The sequence below is a fragment of the Urocitellus parryii genome, chromosome 1 (assembly GCF_045843805.1).
Source record: "Urocitellus parryii isolate mUroPar1 chromosome 1, mUroPar1.hap1, whole genome shotgun sequence".
In the NCBI taxonomy this organism is placed as follows: Eukaryota; Metazoa; Chordata; class Mammalia; order Rodentia; family Sciuridae; genus Urocitellus; species Urocitellus parryii.
Window position 1 is genome coordinate 241,912,054 of NC_135531.1, and position 18,023 is coordinate 241,930,076.

At 37.2% G+C, this 18,023-nt stretch overlaps 1 protein-coding gene across 2 annotated transcripts in view; it reads left to right on the plus strand.

Moving 5' to 3' along the window:
• Nabp1 (nucleic acid binding protein 1) overlaps nucleotides 1-17,385 on the plus strand; it is a 41,341-nt gene extending 23,956 nt beyond the window's left edge. For both annotated transcript variants that reach the window (XM_026389044.2, XM_026389043.2), the window contains exons 3-8: nucleotides 8,943-10,214; nucleotides 10,504-10,642; nucleotides 12,748-12,819; nucleotides 14,441-14,516; nucleotides 14,962-15,028; nucleotides 16,021-17,385. In XM_026389044.2, coding sequence (XP_026244829.1) covers nucleotides 10,124-10,214; nucleotides 10,504-10,642; nucleotides 12,748-12,819; nucleotides 14,441-14,516; nucleotides 14,962-15,028; nucleotides 16,021-16,190 — 615 coding nt within the window. In that variant the 5' untranslated portion in view covers nucleotides 8,943-10,123 and the 3' untranslated portion in view covers nucleotides 16,191-17,385. The remainder of the gene's footprint in view (nucleotides 1-8,942; nucleotides 10,215-10,503; nucleotides 10,643-12,747; nucleotides 12,820-14,440; nucleotides 14,517-14,961; nucleotides 15,029-16,020) is intronic.
• Nucleotides 17,386-18,023: the final 638 nt, after the last annotated feature.

Here is an 18,023-nt window from a genome sequence, read left to right on the forward strand (position 1 = left end):
TGTCTGTTCCCTTTGCCCTACTGAGATGGTTAACCATTCCCATGGGGTTTCACTACCCACCCAATGGACACAGCTCACCATCAGGACTTTCTACCTGCATCTCACTTCCCTTTTCTCCCTTCTGAGTACAGCCTCTTTTACTTTCCAGTCAACTAGATGGTACATATCCCCTTTCAAATCATACAGAAACTTTTAACAAATACTTATTGAACATGTGCTTTATAAGGTATAAAATGACAACTTTTCATTCTAGTTGGAAGAAATAGACAAAACGGCAATGTGTACATTAATTAAAGTGAAAATTCCTCTCCCATGCAGTGGCACATGCCTGTAATCCCGGTGAGTCTGGAGATTGAGGAAGGGATCACAAGTTCGAAGTCAGCCTGGGAAACTTATGGAGACCCTGCCTCAAAAATAAAAATAAAAAGGGCTGGAGATGTAGCTCAATCGTAAAGCAACTCTGGGTTCAGTCCCCAGTACCAAAACAAAATCAAAAATGCAAAAATTCCTATAAATGGAATAAATATAGTGTATTATATTGGGATAAGTACAGTGCATTATGGGAATAGTTAAGCGAGGCAAAGCATCCACTGTACAGTAGGGAGTAGGATTAACAGTGTCAAGTGAAATAAAGACTTTTTAAAAAAAGGTGAAATAAATATAGGCATTAATAGCAAAAAGCCATATACCTATTAATTAATAGGACAATTTTAAAACTTCAAATCATGTAAAATATGCAAAACAGAAACAGTTTTTTTTCTGTCCCACATCTTAGTTCTAATCCCCATAGTAATTCATTAATATTTGGTATGTGTTGTTGCATTTATATAGTATATAAATGGGGGGTAGGGTTGTGGCTCAGTGGTAGAGTGTTTTTCTGGCATGCCTGATGTCCTGGGTTCAATCCCCAGCACAGTAAAGAAAGAAAAAAAAAAGAAATCTAATTTTAGTATATATATTGTGCAGTGTGTGTGTGTGTGTGTGTAGTGCTGAGGATCAAGATCAAACCCATGGCCTCACATGTGCTAGGCTAGCACTCTACCACTGAGCTGTACCCCCAGTCTTGCAACTTCCTTTTTTTGTTGTTGTTGTTTCTCCTACATGTTCTTGTTTTCTTATCAGGACATGTATATTTGCCTCATTCAGAAAACAGGCCTTGATTACCCTACTAATGATACACTAACTTGTTTAATAAACCTCTCCCTTTTGACATTTATAATTTAAAATGTTGTTTCTTCTATATTCATATTTCAAGAGAATCCATTAGCCTTATGGTAAATATTAAGAGAAAAGGACTACAGTATAACTCTTCTGTAACTATTCAAGATGTGTGAGGAATAAAATATCACACATTTTTGGATGTGTGAGTATAAGAAGGTACCTTCTTTTCTTTCAGGAGAACTTACATGAGGAAACATTCTAGCAAAATCAAAATCAAAGCAAAACTTTGACCCCAAGGGGATTTAAAGGATGTAAAAACATGAGTGAGTAATCAAGCTAGTAAAATTCAAAAGACTAGAACAGGGGATCATAGCATGTTTCTGAAAGGGGAACTTAAACATTGAGAAATCAGTATGTCCCAAGTAATTTTTAGGCTTTTTCCAATTCTAAACAAAACATGCAAGGATTTTAAATCATGATAACATTTTTTAAAAAATAAAGTAAGCAACAATGGTTAAAGAATGCTTGAAAAATGGGACTGGAAGTTGGTATTTGCCTTATTAGATGCTGGAGCATTATGTAATAGTTAAAGCAAGTTAAATACTGAGACTAGCCAGAGAAAATAGTGACCAAGAAGAGAGCAATAACCTGGAACTTAAGTTTATAAAATAGAAAAGTATAATAGGAGAATACCTTTCAAGGTGGATGCAGTGGCTCATGCCTGTCATTCCAGCAACTTGGAAGCTGAGGCAGAAGAATCTCAAGCTTGAGGCCAGCCTTAGGAACTTGGTGGGACCATCAGCAACCTAGCAAGACCCCCCATCAATTTAGGGAGAACCTGTGTTTTAGTCAGCTTTTTTTTTTTTACTGCTGTAAACATAAGACATGACAAAAACAATTTTGAAGAGAAAAAATTTATTTTGTGGCTCATAGTTTCAGAGGTCTCAGTGCATAGACAGCTGGCTCCATTTCTCAGAGCCTGTGGAAATGTATAATATCATGGTGAAAGGGTGTGGTGGAGGAAGACAGCCCAATGGCGGGGGAGGGAGAGAGGGCGGGAGGAAGAGAGAGAGAGAGACTGACTACTTTGTTCAACAAGGACAAAATAAAAACCCCAAGACAACCCCCAATGACCAAGCTCCTCTATAGTTACCACCTAGTTAATTTTTATCAGGGGGTTACTGCACTGATTAAATTAAGATTCTCTTAACCCAATATTTTCACCTCAAAACTTTCTTGCATTGTCTCATGAGCTTTTTTTTTTTTTTTTTTGTATCGGGATTTAATTCAAGGGCACTCAACCACTGAGTCACATCCCCAGCCTATTTTGTATTTTAGATGTTTAGAGTCTCGCCATTGCTGAGGCTGGCTTTGAACTCAGTCCTCCTGCATCAGCCTCCCAAGCCACTGGGATATACATGGGCTTTTGATGGATGCTTGATATCTAAATAATAATACCCTGTCTCAAACTAAAATATAAAAAGGGTGGGGGATATAGTTCAGTGGCAAAGTGCCCCTGTGTTCAGTCTCCAGTACAAAAAAAATTATACATACACATACACACACACACACACAAACACACCCACCCACACAGAAATGAATTGCAAATCTAAAGGTGAGAAATTATTTCTAAGTAACGCTAGTAAAATTAACTTTTTGATGAAAATTATATCAGATTATTGCATCACAGCATACATATAGATAAATTAAAGAATTAAAAATTCAACTATAACAAATGGGAAGTGGTACAGAAGAATATTTATATCATCCCTTAAGAGGAAGGACTACCTCATCAAAAAGCAACAGAAAATACCATAGGAAAAGAAAACATATTTGACCATATAAAAATATAGAGTTCTGGACTTAAAGTACAGATAAAAGGAAAGGGCAAATCACAAACTAGGAAAGACTTATACAACAGACGTCACACAAAAAAACGTGTTACTATCATTTGTCAAAACTGCAATACTGGTTACATCCAATTCCCAGCCTGTCAGTCCTAAACCTTCACAGATGCAAGTGTCTGATGAAAAATACCATGTGCAGTGGTCTAACTTTAAATTGGCTGTTAATTGCCTTCAAGTGAGACTTCAGTCTGCTTCTAAAATTGTAATATATTTGCCTGGTTCATTCAGTCTCCCACATTCCCCAATCACTATTTCATACCCTCTCCTCACACTGCAAACTTCCAGCACCTCCTTCCCATCTTCACTTTAAATTGATGGGTTTGCTTATTTCACACAGAACTTCCACACACACCTTTTACTGTATCAGCCCGCCTTCTTCCTGTTCCAGAAGATCTGTCTCTGCTCCCAGCAATCCCTCCCCAAGGGCTCTAGTTCCCATGCCCTCTCACCTACTCAAAGACAAGGATGTGTCTCCAGCGACCTGACCCTCCCCCCCCTTAACTGGATTATGCCCTACCGCTTATAGTCATAATATCATGTGTGTGTGTGTGTGTGTGTGTGTTTCACATTTAAAAAAAAAAATACCTTTTGTCCCACTACCCACCAAGTTGTTACTCCATATCTGCTCTCCTCTGCAGCAGGCTTCATGGAAGAACTGACACATACCTCCTTGACATTTCTAATTCCTGCACTTTTGTTCTTAAACTCAATCCATTCAGACTTTTGCCCTCCCCCAACTTCATGGCAACTGCTCTTGTCAAGGTCACCATAACCTTCACTTTTGATATCTAAAATGGTGCTCCTTGTCTTTCTACAACCCCCCAAATTGTTCTACTTGCAGCCTTCTCCATGTCTCTTAATGACACCATCTTTCTAGTTATTTAGACCCAAAATCTGGAAGCCATATTTGACTCATTTTCTCATACTGTGCTTTCAGTAACACAGTGATTCCATCTTCCACAGAGATCCAGATGCTGATCATCTTGTCCCATGGTCACTGCTACCACCCTTGTATGCCACATCTCAAGTGGATCAATATGAAATCTCCTGATTTTCCTCTTTTTTACCCTTGCTATTTTTGTTCTTCAGCCAACAGTCAGAGTGACTCCTAAGTCAGGTTAGCATGTCAGATCAGTGCTCAAAACACCCCAATAGATTCCTGTTGCAGAATAAAAATGTCCTCATATATGATACACCCCCCCTTCCTTCTCAGCTTCTAGAATCTTTCCTTGTTCTCTCTTCAAGCCACAGCAGTCTTCTTTCTGTTCCTGCAAAAAGCCAGATGTGGTCATACCTTTTCAATGACTCTCTATCTGGACTGTCTAAACTCAGATGTCCACCTGGGTTGCTTGCTCCCTCTTTTGTATCTTCACCCAAGTATCCCCTTCTCTGACCACTCTTTGCATCTCTACCTGCAATATCTCTTTCCCCTCCCTTGCTTAATTTTCACCTTAGTACTCATCATGCTCTCTCATACTATATAATTTATTTATTTTATTGTCTTTCTGCCCCCTTAGAATGAAAGCTCCATGATGTCAGGGATTTTTGTATTACTTTTTACAGATGCAGTCTCAGTGCTGGCACATTATTGATTGTTTAATAAAAAATTGTTGGATAAATTAATGAATTAAGTTTAATGCCTATATAAAGACCAAATGGAAGTGTAAGTCTCTTCTAAATTCCGAAGATGTAATTTGATAATATATATCAGAAGTCTTAAGTACTCAATTATTTCACTCCTAGAAATTCATCAGTACAGGTTTTCCCTAGTTAGTATAAGGGAAACATTGTTCCAGAGTATTAAGAAGTACATGGGGAAGAAAGAGAAAGAAAATTCTGAGAAAACAAATTGCTTTACTGCTGTAGTTCTCAGAGTTAGTTACACTATAAATTACCTAGGGAACTTTAAAATATGTTAATGCCTGTGTCCCACCTTGAGGGATTCTGATTTAATTGGTTGAACTGGTTGTCTCTCTTTTTGTGATATTAGCGGCCTTTGGTGATTATGACTGAGATCCATTAGTTCATTAGGAGACGAAGGTGGTAATCCTGTTATCTCCCAGTTTGTGTTCTTTAATACACAAAATGAAGGATTCAAGTAAGTACTTTATCTGTAAGCATCCTTCCACCTGGGACACACTTTGTTCATATAAGAAATGCTCTTAATTAGCGGTTTGTGTGGAAACATGTATTGTTTCTTCCTGGTAATTTACGTGTGTGTGTGTGTGTGTGTGTGTGTGTGTGTGTGAGAGAGAGAGAGAGAGAGAGAGAGACAGAGAGAGAGAGAGAGAGAGAGAGAAAGAGAGAGAGAAAGAGAGAGAGCGAGAGCGAGCTTGCTAATGCTCCAAATTAAGAGAGCATCTATTTTTACTATAGAGAAACTATGATAGTAAGTCAGAATTCTGTATAGTTCTCAAGTCCACTCTAACATGTGTCAGGCATGATGATAGGGTCTCTCACTTACTTTTTGTAGGGCCTGTTAAAAGAGTAGGGCTCTGAGACCATGCAAGCTAGATTTATACACTGTTTTCTTCATTCATTCATCTGTTCATTCCCAGTGTTCTGGGAACATCAGCAAACACTAATAACTTTTTTTGAAGCATCTAGTTACATACAGTATTCTTAGAATTCTGTAGGACTTTTTATTCTGCAAAAACCTTTACTGCTCAGTTTGTATATGTGATATATTGGATTTTCTACAATATCCATTAAAGTATGAGGACCATGATATCTGAACCAATTAAATAAATCTTCCACCATTAAAAAAAATATTTTGCCCTGTTCTGCTGGCAATATTTTTATTTTTTCATAAATGATAAATTTGAGCAACTTTTTAGAAGTATGGTACATTTGTAAGAAGCTTTTGAGAATGTAGAAGCCTCTGTCATTAAAAAGATAATCAGTTGATTTGAATTAATCTGTTTAGGGATTAAGAGAAACTACAAAGTTATTTCTCACAAGTAGATTCCACTGCCTCCACACAGTCAGACACCGGGGATCACGTTACTGCATTTGTCATGGTGATTTACAAAATCTTTGAGAAATTAAATTACCCTTTTAGACAATCAAAGAAGGGACATGTTAGGACAAATAACTTGTTTTTAGAAAAAGTTATATGTACCAGTTAATTTAAAATCATACCTCCATAACCCACTATAAAATTAGAACAATCATTTTACATATTAAGTAACATATTAAGTGGTAAGTGCTTGTAAGTATAATAGGCCTGGCACAGAGCAGATGCTCAGGGTGTGTCAGCATTGATCATTCTGATTTGTGTAGCTACTACTGCATTTGTAATTAAACATTATTTCTGAGTCTTTTGGTTAAATCTTTTAAAGAAAATTAAGACTTTTTTTTTTACCTTGCCAATTATGTTACAAAGTGGATTATTTATGTAACATGAGAACACTGAGGTTCTTCTAAATTTTTTTTTATTCTTAGTTTCGCCACACTAACCATCTATTATCAAACAGTCCTTGTTGAGCTGTTTTTTTTTTTTTTTATGTTGTAATAGTTTTAGTTCTTTTTTTGTTGGTAGTGGTGGTGGTGGTTGTTATTTTATTTTTTTGCTTTTTTATTTTATTTTATTTTATATTATTTAGTACTGGGGATTGAACCCAGGGTGCTTTACCACTAAGCTACATACCCAGTTCTTTTTTGGGGACAGAGTCTTGCTAAGTTGCTAAGGCTGGCTGGCTTTGAACTTCCAATCCTCCTGCCTGCAGCCTCCTGAGTCCCTTGGGAATACAGGCATGCACTACCATGCCCATTTCTTGTAATTGTTTTACATAAATGGATAGTGCCACGTGGGAATGGATTTTAATAATGCCAGAAACTAAAACCTGTGAGTATAGGTAGTGGGTGCTGGACACAATTTACATGAAACCTTTATCAATGAGGACTTTTATCAATGAGATATTGAAAACCTTTTAATACAGAATTCTAGTGGATGCTTTTCTGTATCATACTGAGTCTTACTAAGCATTCCTTCATGAAAATTTATGGTGTTGAGTTTCTGGGCACGAAGTAGAAGAGGTCATCATTTTAGAATAAGTTTATATTTGGCTGTGAAAAACAAAGAAGGTCCAAAGAACACACAAGCTTTAGAAGGCAGAAGACCAGAAGACTGTGAAGTAATTGTGTGAATATCCTAAAAAATCAGCAATATAATAATTATTACCTAACTGGGTGCACTGAGAGTGGCAGATCTCCTTGTTTATGTAATTGAACGTTAATATTGGGAAAGGTTGTTTGCCTAGTGATTGTTCTTCACATCCCCTTTCTCTTTTCACTAACCATCACCTTTGGGGAGTGATTTGGGAGTAGTTGAAACCAACTAACCTGACTTAAAAAGTTCCAATACTGCCTGCACTATCTTGTTTCTCAAAGCTGTCTTTAGTTTTGGTAAATGAAAAAGCATATGGTTGCCATTTCCTTTCTGAGAACTGCTGAGTTACTAGGGAAGGAAGTAGGAGATGTTCAGCTGAGCTGTATAGTGGGGGAGGGAGATTTGGGAAGGGCTGGGCCAGCAAAAGCAGAGCACTAGCTTCTGCTTTTGCTGGGCTTGGTTTCCTAAGTGTCTGCTTCCTCTTTATAAAATGTCAACATAATTAGTCTGAGCAACCCTACATAATCTCCTCTTTCTGGGGGTAAATAACTGAGAATTTCGGGAGTGGCTAACTTTCTTTGCCAAAAACTTGGCCACAAATCTACTTAACATTCTTAATTGGTTTCCTGTTTGTATCTTTTTAAGAACTCATCAAACTTTTTTTTTAAAGTTCTGATTTAAATATTGCTCATATGAGAGTGTTTTGCCTGCATTAAAAATAAGCTTTGAGGAATATCTGATTGAAGTGTCTGTCAGATAACCATGGTGAATAGGAAGTTCTTTTCTGGATTTGGAGTCTGGGGGAGACCTGAGGTTGGACCCTAGTTCTGCCATTAACTGGCATGTTTTCATTTGATGTAGAAATCATGCTCATCATATTATTTTACACCACTTTCCAATATTACATCATTGTCTTTGGCACTCTGAGCCCTTTTGTCTGTGAACTGGAAGCTTCTGCTTCTTTAGAAAAAAATCTTGACTCTCTTACTAATGTTGTGATTATTTTTGAAACTTTTTTTAGGGTAATAATATAGCTATTCTTGCAGATAATCAGAAAGGAGAAAAAACTTGCATGCTTCTTACATACAAATTCTTTGACATGCCTCCCAACATTTCTAGTTAACTAGATGCTTATTTTTTTAAGAATTAATTTTTAGTTGTCCTTTTGCTACCACATCATTTCTTCCTTCGTTTTAAATAATCCCACCACCGAACTTTAAATATAAAAATATTTCTTAGCGGGAGACCTCTGGAGTAAAGATTGCCTACATTCAGAACCCAGTTTGATCATTCTCCAGCTATGTGGTTTCTGGTGAGTTTTCTCATCCTTAAAATGGGGATTAAAATTAGCACTCCCTACAAAGGACCCATGAAAAGATCAGTGTTAAGCGATTACTCTTTCCTTTAATAATAGAAAATTGGCTACTAGAAAATATTGAGTATCCATCAACCATTTGCTAGACACCAGTTAAATGTTTTACTGATCCTATTTCATCCTCTATGAGGTAGGGATCCCAGGTCTGTTTTTCTGATGATTAAATTATGGACCAAAGGTCACACAACTGGTAAACAGTTCAAGGCCAGGTTTGTTTCTAAAGCACATTTTTTTCTTTCTTCAGGTTATGTTTCAGGGTTTCCCGACGCTGATATATGATTACTTTTGATTGTATAAAAACAAGTATAAATTAAAAGAAAAGGCAAATGACGAAGGAAACCTGTCTGCAAAGATATTTAACTGCTTGTCTATCTTCTTTGTTTTGTAGAGTGAAAAGTGGAAGACCAGGTGGGATGGTCTGTGTTGAAGACTTGCCTGTTGAGCTGCCTGGATGATCTTCATCAAACAACCCTCATCTTTCTGGATCCCAGTTTAAATATGCTTAAAATGGTGAAGCTGAGCTGATCTCCAATTTCCCTTCTGGTCTGAAAACTCCAATGTTACAACCATGAAACCATTCACCATCCCAGCCCGTTTTTCCTTGATCCTGAACACAGCTAACCATGCCAGAGCTCTGTTCTAATTTAATTGCATACTTTTGCACCTGCTGAATCCTAAACTCAATCGTTCCCGTGACCGCAGGACCAAAGGGCATGGGTTGGGGACAGAACGCTGAGTGGCAAGGAGAAAAAGGGAAGAAGACCCTGACGTTGGCCAGCTGGTAGTAAAAGCCTGCAGCAGGAAAGTTAACCAGGGAAGAATTGACGTTGCGCGGCGACGGAGGGCGGGAACGAAAGCGGATTGGCAGGCTGGGGGCGGGGCCAGCACTGACAGCCCCGGGGGAGGAGCTAAGGAAGCTGCGTGGGCGTCGTTGGTTCCTTTCCATCCCTTGGTTTCCCCGACCCTGCGCCACGCGGGCGTGGTGGCGGGCGTGCCGACGCCGTTTGACGTCACAAGGGGCGTGGCTGCCTGGTAGTCCACCGGTGCGCGGGCGCGTTCGGCAGTCGCAGTTTGGGACGCGGGGCGTGCGGTTGCAGTTTTCTTTCCCGTTTTGCTGTCACAGCCGATCCCTTCTCGAGTCCAGGATAGACTGGGCGCGCGCCCGCGTGTGTGTGAGCGGGACTCAGGGCAGAGGTGTCCCCTCGCTGTCTTTTTTTTTTTTTTAATTCCTTTTATCCAAAGAAGGCAGTTCTTACCTTTGCCTCCCGGTCACCCATTTGGGAGCCCGGCTGGCGTGCGGAGTGGTTCGGGTTTTCTTTTTGTTTTCTTTTTTCTTTTTTTTAATTTTGAACTTGTGAGCGCTCTCCCCCTCCTTTTTACCCCCTCTTCCCCTCCCCCCAATTTGGGCTCAGTGCCGCCAGCGCTGGTTTCCTTGAATAACCGCTTTCTGCCCATTCTCTGGCAACCCCAGCCTCAGTTTGTTCCTCCGCCCTCGCCCCTGGCCCGGGAGGGTGGGAAGCCTTGTCCCCGCCCTTCCCGTCTCGGCAGCGGTAGCCGCACCTGCTCAATATGAATGGGGTCAACGACCCACCTCTTTTTATAAAAGATATTAAGCCCGGACTGAAAAACTTAAATGTCGTCTTTATTGTCCTGGAGATAGGTAAGTGGGGTCTGCAGCCCACCCCACCGCCCCATGTGCGCCCCGGGTTCGGAGGGAAGGACGCCGCCGGCGCGAGCCGGGGCTCCCCTCCCCCCTGCCCGTCCTCTCCGATCCCCTCCCCCACCCACGTGGTCCCAGTGGCCCCCCGCCGGCGCTCGGATCCCACAGCGGTGTGAAGCCAGGGCTTGGCCTCTCCTCTTTCCAAAAGTATTAAAATACGGAGGAGGAATAGCTTCTTCCTCGTTAATCTAATACGCCCCTCTCCCTTTTGATTTTTAAATCTTCACAGGACGCGTGACCAAAACCAAAGACGGCCATGAAGTCAGATCGTGCAAAGTAGCAGATAAAACGGGCAGCATCACTATTTCCGTGTGGGATGAGATTGGAGGTCTCATACAGCCAGGGGATATTATTCGGTTGACCCGAGGGTAGGTGTGTAAAAGAGGGTGGGGGGCCGGGGAGCCTAACAGTGCAGAGTCTGGATTGGCTGGCTCCCGGGATCCTGCCAAGTACTGAAGTTCCATACCTTTTCTGTGGGCCGCTCCAAAGTTTTGAGCCCCTTTGGTGTTAATATTAATGAGCTGCGTTGGAATGCAGCCCAACCTTGCAGGTAAACTCGGTAGGTTTCAGACAGGAAATTCATTTCCTCTCCCTCCAATTTACAGGGTAGTTATGTTTTAAAATACTGGCCTTGGAGTCATTGAGTCTTTCTAGTAGATTGGTATAGTCCATGATCTTTTCTAAACCTTTAATTGAGTATATTTAGTTCATTTCTATCTCTCCTTTTTTAATGACTTGAAATCCTTCCAATAGTTTTTTTTTTTTAATACTTATTTTTGTGGACAGAAAACTAATTGGAAGATTTAGTATTTTCTGTGGTACAAATTTGTACTCAGAAATTAGACAATGTCTGGAAGCCTCATTCTGTAAAATGATTTTTTCTGTTTTCTGTCGTAAGGTCAATGTGGTAAGGCCAAAATGATAAGAAAAAGTTTGGCAGAAAGACTTCTATGATACCTTCATTCAGAAGATTCAGGTGGCAAATTGGTGGTTTTAAAAAACAATTTAGCACTTTTTTTTTTTTTTTCTTGGATAGACTAAGTTAAAAATTTTGCCAAATCTTTATCTTAAGAAGACAAAAGGCCAGGAAAGTGTCTTGAAAACAGAAGCTGGGAACTTTTTTGATCAATAGAATTGTAATAACTACAGGAAAAGTTGGTGGAGATTGATGTTGGTTAGTAAGTAGAATCCAAGGAAATATTTGAGTGCCCTGGGTGTAGGAGCTTAGAGCTCTTTGATACTATCTTATAGGTCTTACAACATCTTCAGGAAGTGAGGTAGAGTATCATCAAAGCAGGAAATGAGAGTCAGGACTTAGACATTTTATTCTCAGAACACTGACTCATTATGACACTAATTATGTTTTTTAAACTTCCACATCCTCAATTTACACAAAAGAAAATTCCTACCTGGGAGAGTGTGGTAAGGATTAGCTTAATTGAAGTTTTTTGACCCCCCAGAATATCCTTTTTCCAGTGATTAAAACTACTTTATACAAAAAACAGTATCTCTTTTCAAGTATTTCCTATACTGTAGTCAGTCATGATGTTTCCATCTAAACATTTGTCAAAAAAGCTAAAACTCATTAGTATACTATTTAAGGGGCCCAATGGCTAAGAAGTACAATTTATTTATTTTTGATGCTGGGGATTCAACCCAGGGACACTTAACCACCAAGCCATATCCCCAGCCCTTTGTATTTTTTATTTATAGAGATAGTCTCTTGCTAAATGCTGAGGCTAGCCCCAAATTTACAATCCAGCCTCAACCTATCTAGCCACTGGGATTATAGCTATATGCCACTGTGCTGGCTAAGGAGTACAATTTAAAGGAAAATTCAAAACTAAAGAAGTTCTCTTTACCACTTCATTGGGAACTCTTCATCTTATGGAGGTAGAAGAAAAGCAGTTAAAATTTGGCTATACCATGACAATAAGTGTAAAAGGAAACATGGGGTGTTAACTTTTTACATCTTGTGGCTGAAAATAATAAAAATAACTTTATACACACACATATAATACAAAGTTGTAGATAGACACAACACCTTAATTGTATTTATTTTTATGAGGTGCTGAGAATCAAGCCCAGTGCCTCACACGAATGAGGCAAGTGCTCCACCACTGAGCCACAATCCCAACCCCTAAAAATAACTTCTGCTTAAATATCTGCAATTAAAAGCTTTTCCTATATTAACTGACTAAAGATGTAATCATCTGGGGCATAACAATGCTTGCTTTGCTAAAGGAAGTTTTCTTTCATTTCTGGGTTGAACTTAAGTAATTGTGTCACATTTTGGTGATATAATTTTCTTTGTATTTTTTAGTAAGTAGCAAGTTAATGTTAGAATTGTATTTGATTTACAGAGGGCTTGATTTCCACTTCTATCCCAATACAAAATACACAGTGTAAAGGTTTATTTGACTTACATAGACTGAAATATACATATTTCTAAAGAATTAACGTTTCTTTTTAGATACGCATCCATGTGGAAAGGATGTCTGACACTTTATACTGGAAGGGGTGGTGAACTTCAAAAAATTGGAGAGTAAGTATTAAAATGCATTTTTGTACAATTGAATAAATCACAAATGTTTACAGAATAATTGGTAGGTATAAACTATAAATCACTAAATTGGCTTTTTTTGATGGATACTAGTTTTAACAACTATTAGTATAGTATCCTATGTTGAGGATATCCATTTTCCTGGCAGATAGCAGTAAGAGCGGCAATTCATACCAGCCTCAGTGGGGCTATTTCTGGTAGGTTTTAGAAGCACGCATCTTTTAGGTGTCATTTGAATTTAATTCCCTCTTCTAGTGATTCATGAAAAATAGAGCAAGGCATGAATTTCTGGCCATGAGTTTACATGTTCTTTTTCTTTTTGTGTATGGGTGAATTTGTACTCATGGTAAAAGGACTTGCAGCAATGAAAACTGAAGTCCTCTATTTATCTACAGCCTAGGTGTGGTGCAGGCAGCCGCAATGCGAGCTTCCATACACTGCTACCCTGGTAATGATCTCCACCCAGACCTGGAGAAACCATCCTCTCTAGGGGTGTAAAGGTAATTCAGCCTCCATGTTAGCCTAGTCATTTGGCTTGTGCTCTTAAAATATGGTACAGGCAGTGAGCCAGATCTTTTTTCCACTCTATTGCTTAAACATCTTCTTAATGTCCATTAAATTGGAGGATATTTAGAGAGAAGTCATAAATGGCACCAAAAAGAAAAAACTCAACACTGAGAGGATGAGGTACTTTGTTGGGAGAAAATTGTTAATGATGAAAATGAGCTTACAAGCTTTTTTAAAGATCAGAGACTGAAGTAACACTTTGTCTTTGCTAGAGGAAAAAATTTGGATCCACTCATGTTTATATGTAGAGTGGTATATTATTAGCACTAAGTATTATGAAAGGTTTTAGGGTCAGTATTACCAAACCTGTCCTGACCTTCATGTATGCAGAGGTATTTACAATAATGTTTGATGGTTGGTTAAATGAAGAATCACAGGAGGTCACTTAATTTCTTATGACTGCTCTTTGTCAGGGTCAGTTTAGGATTACCTAAAATGGATTCTAGTTTCTTTTTAGTGGGTTAAGGAACTAAGAAAATACATATTTGTCAGTTAGTTCATATCATGTAGTCACCACAAGCTCCGATATAAACTGGTGGCTTAATATAGCCAGTTATCTGTCCTTATCACCCAGGATCCACTCTTAACCTTGGATGATTATCTTTGCAGATTCGAAGTGATTGGTCAAAAGAGGGACTGGATGAGAGTGTGTGAATGGATCAGTGCAAATCCATCACCACTGCTGGAGAAACCACTCTGGAACCCTAAACACAGTTCACTAGCATCAGCCTGTCTGGAAAAATTGGACACAGATTTGTTTTTGTGTCCAAAAATCCTTTGACATGGTTTTCTTTTTTTTTTTCAGTATAGAAGAATTTAAATATGAAATAGAATGTTTTATGTGTTGTAGATAGTTGGATATTTGATGTTTAGTGGGACATACTGATTTTAGAGACTTTGGTTATAATGAATAGCATTAGTTATCATTTTGTTATTCATTTGACACCTAAATTTTTCATTACCAAACCTTAGGAATATTAAGGAAAGGTTGATTAATTTCAGAAGTCTATTTAACTTGTCCTTTATTTTCTTTCAGATTTTGTATGGTTTATTCAGAAGTGCCAAATTTCAGTGAGCCCAACCCAGATTATCGAGGACCGCAGAACAAAGGGGTAATTAATCCAAATATAGAGTGCATTTTTATGATTGGGCTAATATGACTGTGAACTATAGTTCTGTACTGAGGCTAATCCTGTGATACCCTGAACATAATGAAGAGAATTGTAAAAAATAATCTTTAAAGTAACTTTCATTAAAAATACTCAATGAGTCTGTTTAGGGCATAGAATATTACGGATATTTATATATATATATATGCACCATTTAGATTTTGTGGAGTGAGGAGTCATGTCAGGAAATACAGGATGTAACAGAAGCTAAAAAAAGGTTTGGGGAACATTCTTGAATCTTTTACCATTGAATGGACTTGGACAAATTTTTTAAAGAATTGTTAAAAGATAATTTTACAAAACCACTAAAACTTTAAAAAGGGTATAATAAGTTTGTAATAATGAGTGTTATTTTAATCTTCATTTGTTTAAAACTTTTTTTTTTAAGGCACACAATGAACAGAAGACTAATTCCATGAATAGTAATATAGGTACAGGTACATTTGGATCAATGGGTAAGTTTTTTTTTTTTTTTTTAAATTAGGTATATACATTATGGGAAGTGTGAAAGATTTAGAGGAAAAGAATATCTTTAGGCATAAGTAAGTACTAAAGGTGAACTACCAATAAAAAGGGAATCTCCAAATGTTTTCTAGAAGGCAAATAATATGTACTTGTAAGCCAATTTACTGAGCACATTCTATAAATATTTGGACCAATTTCAGGGAATATAATATTGAACATTGACTAATACAAAAGACTGGTGTATCTGTAAAGAAGTCTGATACTATTTTTCCACTTATTTTTATAAAATTTCTGTAATCTAGTTTTTTATAATAGATACAGAATTAGTGGTTATGTTGGTACATTGAAAGCTGATAATCATATTAATAGTTCTGAAAAGTAATAGTAAATTAACACCTTAAATTTTCATATATAATTATTAACTGCCTTTTTGAAAGATTGGCCTTTATCCTAACAGGTCCTTGTAACCCCTGTTAAAGGTTTTAAAGGTTTTTTTTTTTTTTTTTTCCAAGTCTTTATTAAGGAAAAGTCATTAGATTTCATTAGAATAAATGATACTTTATTTGACCTGATTGCATATTTTGGCACAACTGATCATCACACTGTGCTGTCTAAAAAAGGATTACGTTGTCTGTTTTGAAAAATTAACCATATTTGAGCAAAAATGTTGGTACTCAACATTTTTTGCTTTTTTTTTTTTTTTTTAGTATAAGCAGTGCATGTGTTTTCCTGTTCCTTTTCTAATCTTGTTGCCCAAATTGGCTTTTTTCCACTACTAACACAATATCAAGTTAATGTATTTATAGTACTAATACATTGTAAAAACCTAAAACTAGCATTTTTTTCCAGTGTAAAAATAAGTTTGTTTTCCCTAATATTTAAAAGCATTAATAGATATATTGGAACTTAAAATATGTGTTGTTACATAGATTATTATAGACCTCTTCTGAAGATAGTGATGATTTTTTGTATTCTTTTTTAGGAAATAGCCTTCAAACTGGCCCTGAATCAAGGGGATACCAACTTTCATATGCTGGTAGAAGCAATGTCCGGGGACCTATCAATACACAGCTACCAGGAGCTGCTAATAATCAAACAGTCATGACCACAATAAGTAATGGCAGGGACCCTCGGAGAGCCTTTAAAAGATGACCTATGCCAAATAGTCACATGTAGTTTTTAAACTACGTGCCCTACTTGAACACTTAGTGCACTTTTATTTATTGTTAACTGTGAAAAATATGTCCTTTATTGGTTTCCTTTTACGTTTTTGGTTTGTTTAGAAGAGTGTTTTTTTTTATAGCAAAACTGTTAAGCTGCTCAAGACTCCTGTTGAATGGGAACACTGAAAAGTAGGGGCATATATTTTTAGAGCAAAAAAGTTATTGGATATCCTCTAAAAATTGCACCCATTTCAAGGGTGAGTTATTTAAAACAGCAGCTTTATAGCCTCTATGAGTCTTCTGTATGAATTTTGTAATATTTCACATAAGGCTTAATGGGAGATGTTCTTTGTCGTAAATTCAGATATTGCCAACTAAAGCAATAACCACCAACAAAACAAAACAGAAACTTGGTCAATGCCAACAATAGTTTTTGAGTGTTTGTTACTCCAAGAATGAATGATTTTGTTGAGTGACTACCATTAAGATTTCCCAAGAAATGAATCATCTTAAATGAATCATCCTAAATTGTTTCATTACCAAAAAAGATTATCAGAATTATGGAAGAGAATGCAATCTGTATTGTAATATGTAAGTTTTAGAGGAAAGCTACTTTGCTTTATTTTCAGATAGTGCTCTTAACATTTGTTATTAGCGTGGATTTTGAAAGAAAATTTTAAGAGGCCTTGAATATTTATTTTTGAATCTACCATGTTAAATATTGAGATGTTTAATTTGAGAGAGTTATAAAGTCATAATAAACATTGATTAATTATTTTTAAAAATAATTTTGGTGAATGTAGTGAAGGTGATTCAAATTGAATTCATATATTAATATGCAGTCTTAAGTTATAGATCCTAGGTATTTACAGGTACTCAGCCTGAACTGAAAATCCTAGGTGGTACTTCAATTTGAAGTTTGTGTGTGTTGTCAAAAGTTTCTGAATACAATTCACATAGCCTTATTAAATAGCAAAAGTTAAATGACAAAGAAGTGATTACAGCTTTATTTAGAAACGTTAAGGTGGAATTTATTTATGTGTCATAAATGGTACCCACTTCTACTTTTTACTGTAGGGTGGTTAACTGGCAAATTTTTCTTTTGTTTAGAATTTACCTCTTCTTAAATATTATCTCTTGAATAAAACTTGCGTTAATGTTAACAGATTTTGGAGTTTTGGAAAATTAAAGTACTGTCAGATGTGGGTTACTGTCTTTTCAGTCCTGCCCTCATTTTCTTATTTGTGGTGCTGGGCTAGTTATTACAGTTGAGACCTTCTCTAAGTCTTTGATTCTACAACTGTGAAAGCAAGTAAATAATAATATTTCTTTGTGTAGTTAAAGACGGCAGTGTGAGAAATTGGAATGATTTCTGCAACATAGTAAGGAGTCAAATGTTTGTCTGATCATACCTCAGGAGTACAAAAATGAAGAATTTAGAAGTATTGCTATTTAGTGTGATGAGATTAAGTAGTAACTTAAATTTTTCTTTTGTGATTGACACTGCCTCAATAATTTAACCTTGTTCTATGATTTTATTACTTATTAACAAGTTTCTTTTTTCTTAAGGGAAGCCTCCAAAACCAAAGCAAAGTGAATTACAATCCATAATGAATATTTGCCTTTCCAGTCTTCTTGGACAGCAGTCGTGAAGAAATTAAGAGGAAGAAAGTTTCTACCTTCCTTCCTGGTGCTTTCAGCTTTCAACTGTGAAATAAGTTTAAACAACACCTTGTGAAACAAAAAGCATTTAGTATAGAAATGCACTCAGCTTAGGATCAGGCCCCCTTGTCATTTCTACAGAACAAATCTGAATTGGATC